The 10000-nt window shown below is 47.8% G+C and overlaps 1 protein-coding gene across 1 annotated transcript in view; it reads right to left on the minus strand.

The window, feature by feature from the left end:
* LOC143282529 (uncharacterized) overlaps positions 1 to 10000 on the minus strand; it is a 15418-nt gene that overhangs the window by 669 nt on the left and 4749 nt on the right. Inside the window, exons 2-8 of the mRNA XM_076588206.1 lie at positions 9961 to 10000; positions 9517 to 9687; positions 7862 to 8020; positions 6244 to 6345; positions 5021 to 5277; positions 1627 to 1781; positions 1 to 99 (exon numbers count right to left, since the gene is read on the minus strand). The exon at positions 1 to 99 is cut by the window's left edge and continues 669 nt beyond it; the exon at positions 9961 to 10000 is cut by the window's right edge and continues 319 nt beyond it. Of these exons, the coding sequence (XP_076444321.1) occupies positions 1 to 99; positions 1627 to 1781; positions 5021 to 5277; positions 6244 to 6345; positions 7862 to 8020; positions 9517 to 9687; positions 9961 to 10000 (983 nt within the window). The remainder of the gene's footprint in view (positions 100 to 1626; positions 1782 to 5020; positions 5278 to 6243; positions 6346 to 7861; positions 8021 to 9516; positions 9688 to 9960) is intronic.

Raw genomic sequence — 10000 nt, forward strand, 5'->3', positions numbered from 1 at the left:
CGTGTCGTAGGGGGGCCGGGTGGAGGGGTTGTAGGTCCGCCAGGGGTAGGGGAAGGAGCAGAGGGTGGAGGTGTTGAGCCAGGAAGGGACGTTCATCACCTGGTACATCGTTAGGAATGTGTGTTGCCATCACCAACATCGTGTGCACTGACTGTGAGCAGTGTATGATCTGTACATCGTTAGGAATGTGTGTTGCCATCACCAACATCGTGTGCACTGACTGTGAGCAGTGTATGATCTGTACAACGTTAGGAATGTGTATTTCCATCACCAACACCGTGTGCACTGACTGTGAGCAGTGTATGATCTGTACAACGTTAGGAATGTGTATTGCCATCACCAACACCGTATGCACTGACTGTGAGCAGTGTATGATCTGAATGAGTTGAGTGTTTAGCTTTGCGGTGAGTACATCTGCGGGCGCGCGCGCGCACACACGCATACCACACGTGCAGATATGCACGCGTGCACGCACGCACGCACGCACATACGCACATACACACACAAAGAGACTCCCACCCACACACACACACACACCACAACTTACACAGGGAGGACGAAAGGGTAAGGGGAGGGATGGTAGGTGGGAGGATGAGGATAAAGAGAGAGAGAGAGAGAGAGAGAGAGAGAGAGAGAGAGTCACAGACACCCCCCCCCCCCCCACACACACAGAGAAACAGAGAGAGAGAGGGAGAAGTGTGTGAATGGATGTTGAGGGTGAGAAGGAATGTCCGTGAAGGAAAAAAAAAGAAGTTCACATTTTGAGCACAAATAAACCCAGACAGAAATGAGCGTTCGTACACTCAGCTAGAACGCAAGCAGCAACACCCAGGAGCAACAACAACTAACCCAGACAGATGCACACAGTCATTAACTCTCTCCATACGAACGGCGAAAGAGACGACGTTAACAGCGTTTCACCCCAATTACCATCATCAAAATATTGGAAGCGGAAGGCTCTTATACCGAAGACATGAATGTTGACAAAGAATACCACAATTCTGACGACGGAAGCTAAAGGTTGGGTCATTCAGACACCCACTGGACATCCGAGGGGTCTGTGTAGAGGAGAAGAGAGGACTGGTCGTACTGAGTGAGTTAAACATCCCTGGATCGCAAACCCGCAACACAGGATGCGCCAGACAACAGGAGAGAAAAAAACACACACAAAACAAAACAAAACAACAACAAAAACAAAACATGAGCGAAAGCTATCGCTTAAAGCCTGAACCGGACTATAAATGGCGGGCGATTTGAATCAAGCCAGTTTCTCACCAGAGTCTGACACTGTGACGTCGGTGAAGGTTTATTCAAAATAAAAGCCTAATAAAGCTACGGTTTGGCTTCATTTATGGCAGAGAGCGAGATTTGCCTAGCAGCTTCCAATCTAGACCTGAATTGACTTTGGAAAGTACAAAATGTGTCAGCTACACGTAATACAAAATTTGAATGCAGAGAAAAGGGGCGCAACCGAAACCTTGCTCTCGGGAGTTAAGACTTTAAGATGGGTGTGAATGAAGACCGTGTTTGAAAGTGTATTGACAAGGGGTAAAAAGTGGGGGGGAAAGAGGATGTAGGCCCCACAAACAACAACAACAACAAATAACACAGAAACCAACACCTGACCTTGTCCAACAGATAGGCGTGCAGGGCTCCGCGTTTGTAGTAGTTGCTGTCTTTGCCCGTCATGACGGAGAAGATCCCCACCTTCATTGACGGCACCAGGGTCATTAAGCTTCGGAATCCGAAGGACGATCCGCTGTGACCCAGGATGGGGTACCCTGTTGGGACGGCAGGTTACAAGCCAAGTCATGTTTTAGTCCAGCAAGTCCACATGGAGGGAAAAAAACGAAACGGACAAAAGGCAAACAGTACACGGCCACAACGCATGTGGCAAGGCAACACAGCACATGACGAAATCGCAATTACAGAACACACAACTAAATGCTTTTTTTTCTCAATGGATGAGAAATTCATATGCGGTGTACGCTACACAAAGAAGTCACGAAAATCACAGCCAGTCAGTATGAATACGAAAAAGACATAAAATGCTTAAATGTTAAGTTGATGTGAACCTTACATACAGTAATCATTATCATACATATGCAATAATCACAGTCAATCAATATAATACATAGAGACATCAAATGCGATATATCTGTTACATGCGCTAAATACACGTTGCACACGGGCCCTCGGTTCATTGCCCAGCTAGAATGACTAGGACCCAGACCACCACTCAAGGTCTTGTGGAGAGGAGGGGGAGAGTGAAAAAGCCCGGTCCGTGTATGGGCCTCCTGCCCGTGGACACGTGACTCCTGGACACATGCATTCTGCCCGTGGACACGTGACTCCTGGACACATGCATTCTGCCCGTGGACACATGCATCCTGCCGTGGACACATGCCTCCTACCCGTGGACACGTGCCTCCTATCCGTGGACACGTGACTCCTGGACACATGCATTCTACCCGTGGACACGTGACTCCTGGACACATGCATTATGCCCGTGGTCACATGCCTCCTATCCGTGGACACGTGACTCCTGGACACATGCATTCTGCCCGTGGACACATGCCTCCTATCCGTGGACACGTGACTCCTGGACACATGCATTCTGCCCGTGGACACATGCCTCCTATCCGTGGACACGTGACTCCTGGACACATGCCTCCTGCCCGTGGACACATGCCTCCTGGTCGGCTGCATCAGCGCATGTCCGGTGATTTGGAATAGTTCAGATGATAGGAGGAGAGGGATCAAAAGTCCTTGTCCTCTGCATACCATGTGGGAACTGCCAGATGCACAGACAGCAGGGAAGGCAACAACTACAATCAACGATGAGCAGGAAATCTGATGAGCGAAATATCTGTCAGTTGTTCTGCTTGACAAATTTATACGGCTCTCAGTCCCTGTTCATCTAAATACCATCCCTTACCTCTAAAGTTGTATAGAGTTAAAAATCCATTAATACCCTGTCAGAAACCACCCTCTTACCTCTGTAGAACACTGTCAAAACACACCCCTCTTACCTCTATAGAACCATGTCAAAACACACCCCTCTTACCTCTGTAGAACACTGTCAAAACACACCCTCTTACCTCTGTAGAACACTGTCAAAACACACCCCTCTTACCTCTGTAGAATACTGTCAAAACACACCCCTCTTACCTCTGTAGAACACTGTCAAAACACACCCCTTTCACTCCTGTAGAACCCTGTCAAAACCAACCCCTCTCGCCTCTATAGAACCCTGTTAGAACCCACCACCTCACCTCTGTAGAACCCTGTCAAAACCCACCCCTCTTACCTCTATAGAACCATGTCAAAACACACCCTCTTACCTCTGTAGAACACTGTCAAAACACACCCCTCTTACCTCTATAGAACCATGTCAAATCACACCCCTTTTACCTCTGTAGAACCCTGTCAAAACACAACCCTCTCACCTCTGCAGAACACTGTCAAAACACACCCTCTTACCTCTGTAGAACACTGTCAAAACACACCCCTCTTACCTCTGTAGAACACTGTCAAAACCCACCCCTCTTACCTCTATAGAACCATGTCAAAACACACCCTCTTACCTCTGTAGAACACTGTCAAAACACACCCCTCTTACCTCTATAGAACCATGTCAAAACACACCCTCTTACCTCTGTAGAACACTGTCAAAACACACCCCTCTTACCTCTATAGAACCATGTCAAAACACACCCTCTTACCTCTGTAGAACACTGTCAAAACCCACCCCTCTTACCTCTATAGAACCATGTCAAATCACACCCCTTTTACCTCTGTAGAACACTGTCAAAACACACCCCTCTTACCTCTATAGAACCATGTCAAATCACACCCCTTTTACCTCTGTAGAACCCTGTCAAAACACAACCCTCTCACCTCTGCAGAACCCTGTCAAAACACACCCCTCTTACCTCTGTAGAACACTGTCAAAACACACCCCTTTCACTCCTGTAGAACCCTGTCAAAACCAACCCCTCTCGCCTCTATAGAACCCTGTTAGAACCCACCACCTCACCTCTGTAGAACCCTGTCAGAATCCACCACCTCACCTCTATAGAACCCTGTCAGAACCCACCACCTCACCTCTGTAGAACCCTGTCAGAATCCACCACCTCACCTCTGTAGAACCCTGTCAAAACCAACCCCTCTCGCCTCTATAGAACCCTGTTAGAACCCACCACCTCACCTCTGTAGAACCCTGTCAAAACCAACCCCTCTCGCCTCTATAGAACCCTGTTAGAACCCACCACCTCACCTCTGTAGAACCCTGTCAGAACCCACCACCTCACCTCTGTAGAACCCTGTCAGAACCCACCACCCCTCTTACCTCTGTAGAACCCTGTCAGAACTCATCACTTCAACGCTGTAGAACCCTGTCAGAACCCACCACCCCTCTCACCTCTGTAGAACTCTGTCAGAACTCATCACTTCACCTCTGTAGAACCCTATCAGAACCCACCACCCCTCTCACCTCTGTAGAACCCTGTCAGAACTCATCACTTCACCTCTGTAGAACCCTGTCAGAACCCACCACCCCTCTCACCTCTGTAGAACCCTGTCAGAACCCACCACCTCACCTCTGTAGAACCCTGTCAGAACCCACCACCCCTCTCACCTCTGTAGAACCCTGTCAGAACCCACCACCTCACCTCTGTAGAACCCTATCAGAACCCACCACCACTCTCACCTCTGTAGAACCCTGTCAGAACCCACCACCCCTCTCACCTTTGTAGAACCCTGTCAGAACCCACGACCCCTCTCACCTCTGTAGAACCCTGTCAGAACCCACCACCCCTCTCACCTCTGTAGAACCCTGTCAGAACCCACCACCTCACCTCTGTAGAACCGTGTCAGAACCCACCACCCCTCTCACCTCTGTAGAACCCTGTCAGAACCCACCACCTCACCTTTGTAGAACCCTGTCAGAACCCACCACCTCACCTCTGTTGAACCCTGTCAGAACCCACCACCCCTCTCACTTTTGTAGAACCCTCACCTCTGTAGAAGCCTGTTATAAGGCCCAAGCAGTACACGTCGAGGGAGAAGGTGACGGGCACTTCTGGCTGCCGGAAGTACTTGAGTAAGGGCGTGTTCCGGGCGGTGCGCGGCATGTACAGCTGCTCCATCGTGCTCTCAGGCATCACCTGCCTGCCCTCCCATCCCTGACCTTTGCTCAGGTAAAAGTTCATCCACTTGGCCATGTCATCGGCCGTCGAGACCACTGCCCCCGAGCCGGCAAGCTCCGACCACAGTCTGAGCAGACAGGATCCACGTCATAACTACTGCTGCCACTACTACTACTACTACTACTGATGATGATGATGATGATGATAAAGAAGAAGAAGAAGAAGAAGAAGAAGAAGAAGAAGAAGAAGAAGAAGAAGAAGAAGATTTTGTATAATTGCAGTGTCGAAATTTACATGGACAAGCCCAGATTTTCTTTTTTCCCCCTCTTTTTATAAGGGGATGGGGGGTGGCGGGGTGGAGGGGGGTTCGGGTTTGTTCCAATGTACCCTTTCTTTGCCTGGATGCTGGTTGGGTCGGTAGCATGGGCGGCATTGACTTCTGGTGGTGGACCTTGTGTATAAAGAGAGCAACCAGTCTTTCTTATTTGCTAATTACAGTGTCATTTTGTGTTGTACGTTCATTTCAATGAATAAATGTTGAAAAAAAAAATGAAAGAAACAAAAGACACACACACAAAAATAACGAACAACAACAACAACAACAACAAAAGACACACACACAAAAATAACAAACAACAACAACAACAAAAGGGAGGTTGGAGGACCCACGAAAGACAGGAATGCTGATGATGACGACGACAACAACAACAATGATAATAATAATCATTATTAGACATACAGAAACAGACACACACACACACACACACACACACACACACACACACACACACACACGAGCGCGCATTAGTTGACACTGGGTGTGTAAGCCCACGATTTCTCGCAATCTCACAATTTCTCTCACTTTGGGAGAAATCGTGGGATTGCGAGAAATCGCGGTCGTTCCCCTCCCACATTTTCTCTCAATTGCGAGAAATCGTGGGGGGTGGGGGGGGGGGGGGGCGTGGGCGCCCACACTCGCCAGAGAGAATGAGAGAAAGAAACGGACAGTGACACAGAGACAGAAAGAGTGAGAAAGACGGACAGACAAAGACAGAAAGACATAAGACAGAGAAGACAGAGAAGACAGACTTACACAGGAAGCAGAGGTGACACGGGCTTCAGAGTACCGAAGTAGCTGATGACGGGGCGTGCTGTGTTCTCTGTGTCTGACGCGGCATCCTTGGAGAAGGTGGACCTGTTGGTTTAAACAGGCTTGTATTCTTACAGGTAAGTACACACACACACACACACACACACACACCCTGTCTGTCACTCACTCATTACATTTGCCTGAGGAAAAGCCTGTGGCTCGATACGTCGCCTATTTTATCCCAAGTAAGTCGACTTTTACCAAGATGCTTTTCGTCTACCTCTCACTGCAGGCACACACACACTGCAAACTCACAAAGCAGCAACAAATCCAATGGTGTGTTCAGTAAATAACCAGACAAGACAAGACAAGACCTGTTTATTCCAGGCACATGAAAATGTTACATATTCTATGTAACCTATACAACTGTAAAAAAAAAAAAAAAGAAAAAAAGAAAAGAAAAAAGATATGTGCTGACAACAGCTTAGAATGGCCACACCAACTGCTTTTGTTAAAGATGTACATTTTCAGGAAGAAAAGGAAAGGAGAAAAAACAACAAACAAACAAAAAACAAACAAACAAAACAAGAGAGGCAAGGCCTTCAAGACTCACTTGAGATAAATTAAGTCCCCTAGCATTAATTACAGAGTAATTTCCCTTTTTTACTATCTGCACCAAAACGTTTGCAAATAAATAAAAATTCCATGCTTAGCAAAAGAAGTTCCTGTTTGAACAAAAAATGATAATAATGACTGCTTTTGTTGTTATGTCAGAATATCAGATCAAAGTGCCAAGTTTAGAGAATACGAAAAATATAAATATAACAGTAAATGCAGTTTGCATATAATTACGCTTCTTTTAAAAAAAAATTTTTGTGCCCATCCCAGAGGTGCAATATTGTTTTAAACAAGATGACTGGAAAGAACTGAATTTTTCCTATTTTTATGACTAATTTGGTGTCAACTGAGAAAATGTCAATGTTAAAGTTTACCACGGACACACAGACACACGGACACACACACACACACACACACACACACACACAGAGACAACCGAACACCGGGTTAAAACATAGACTCACTTTGTTTACACAAGTGAGTCAAAAACCCCAGTAAGATACAAGAGAGATACAGCATTAGCATTGCACAATGTACACATGCCAGAAGTGAGTGAGCATTTATTGATTGATTAATTCACATGGATACTTATAAACGCCTATCCTCGGTGGGAGACCAAGCTCTAAGCGCTTTAGAAACACGGGGTTAATTACACAACAGGCTGTCTACCTGGGTAGAGCCGACTGACGACTGCCACTGGGCGCTCATCATTCGTTTCCTGTGTCATTTAATCACATTTCAGGCACGCACACATACACACTCAGACAGATATTTATCCCAAACGCAAGTAGGACAAAAGAACTGCATTAAACAAAAAACGAAACAGAATACACACACACACACACACACGCACACACACACACGCACACACACACACACACGCACACACACACAGAAAGAAGGGAAGAAGGAGAGGGGAAAAAAAAAAGAAAAGAAAGAAAGAAAGAAGGTGAAAACAGGAGTGGTGGGAAAAAAACAAACAAAAAAACACCACGAACTGGACCTGTTCATAGCGAGAGGTTCAAAGAGGTGACGCCTTATCAGATCCTCCCAGCTTTCGCCCCCGATGACTTCCGCCATACGTGTGGCCAGGCCGTACATGACGTTGCTGTACTTGAACACGGTTCTGAACCCGTCCGTTGACCTCATGTGCTTCAGGCGACTGCACAAAAGGGGGCGGGGGTGGGGGTGGGGGGGTGGGGGGGATAGTGGGAATGTATGATATCATTGTGCTGTGCCGTGCTTTGTTGTGCTGTTCTGTGCTGTGTTGTGTCATGCTGTGCTGTGTTGTGTCATGCTGTGCTGTGTTGTGCCATGCTGTGCTGTGTTGTGCTGTGCCATGCTGTGTTGTGCCATGCTGTGCTGTGTTGTGCCATGTTGTGCTGTGCTGTGCCATGTTTTGTTGTGCCATGCTGTGCCGTGCTGTGCCATGCTGTGCTGTGTTGTGCCATGCTGTGCTGTGCCATGCTGTGTTGTGCCATGTTGTGCTGTGCTGTGCCATGTTTTGTTATGCCATGCTGTGCCGTGCTGTGCCATGCTGTGCTGAGTTGTGCCATGCTGTGCTGTGCCATGCTGTGTTGTGCCATGCTGTGCTGTGTTGTGCCATGCTGTGTTGTGCCATGCTGTGCTGTGCTGTGCCATGCTGTGCTGTGCTGTGCCATGTTTTGTTGTGCCATGCTGTGCCGTGCTGTGCCATGCTGTGCTGTGTTGTGCCATGCTGTGCTGTGCCATGCTGTGTTGTGCCATGTTGTGCTGTGCTGTGCCATGTTTTGTTATGCCATGCTGTGCTGTGCCATGCTGTGTTGTGCCATGTTGTGCTGTGTTGTGCCATGCTGTGCTGTGCCATGCTGTGTTGTGCCATGTTGTGCTGTGCTGTGCCATGTTTTGTTATACCATGCTGTGCTGTGTCATGCTGTGTTGTGCCATGTTGTGCTGTGCTGTGCCATGTTTTGTTATGCCATGCTGTGCCGTGCTGTGCCATGCTGTGCTGAGTTGTGCCATGCTGTGCTGTGCCATGCTGTGTTGTGCCATGCTGTGCTGTGTTGTGCCATGCTGTGTTGTGCCATGCTGTGCTGTGCCATGCTGTGCTGTGTTGTGCCATGCTGTGCTGTGCTGTGCCACGCTGTGTGTGCCATGTTGTGTGCCATGCTGTGCTGTGTTGTACTGTGATGTGCTATGCTGTGCTGTGTTGTACTGTGATATGCCATGCTGTGCTGTGTTGTACTGTGATATGTCATGCTGTGTTGTACTGTGATGTGCTATGCTGTGCTGTGTTGTACTGTGATATGCCATGCTGTGCTGTGTTGTACTGTGATATGTCATGCTGTGTTGTACTGTGATGTGCTATGCTGTGCTGTGTTGTACTGTGATATGCCATGCTGTGCTGTGTTGTACTGTGATATGTCATGCTGTGTTGTACTGTGATGTGCTATGCTGTGCTGTGTTGTACTGTGATATGCCATGCTGTGTTGTGCCGTTGTGCTGTGCTGTGACATTTGTGTTGTGCTGTGCTGTGCTGAGTTGTGTTGTGCCAAAAAATTCCCTCGGCACAAAAACAAACATACAAAAACACCACCAACCAACCAACAAACCAACCAACAAACAATAAACACTTCATTTTATATATATATATATATAGAAGAAGAAGAAAAGACTAACTCCTTCAAGTTGGCTCTGGTCAGGTTATTGTCGTAACGGATCCTGTTGTGGTAAGAGAAGGCCATTTTGTGAGACAGTACATCCTCCACCGTCGCCTCTCTGGTGCGCAGGTCCTCGGCAAACCGGAAGTCATCCCCAAAGATCTCCCGTACCTTTGTGGACAGGTTGTACCTGGATGGAAATATATAAACATCTTTCAAATCTGAGTCGGTTTTTGTTTTCTTTGTGGGTTGTTTTTTTTGTGTGTGTGTGAGTGCGTGTGTACACACGTATCTTTGCGTGCGTGCGTACTTAAGGGTAGATAGAGAGATGGGGAGGGGGGAGAAAGCGAGCGAGCGAGCGAGAGAGAGAGAGAGAGAGAGAGAAGTGAATTTCGATCCATTAAATAAATCACTACCACCTCCCCCCCCCCCCCACAACCCTCCCCTCCCCCCACCATCTCACCTGCCGTCCTCCTCCATCACCTTGACCAGCAAGGTGGCCG

This window comes from Babylonia areolata, chromosome 5, assembly GCF_041734735.1.
Source record: "Babylonia areolata isolate BAREFJ2019XMU chromosome 5, ASM4173473v1, whole genome shotgun sequence".
Lineage (NCBI taxonomy): Eukaryota > Metazoa > Mollusca > Gastropoda > Neogastropoda > Buccinidae > Babylonia > Babylonia areolata.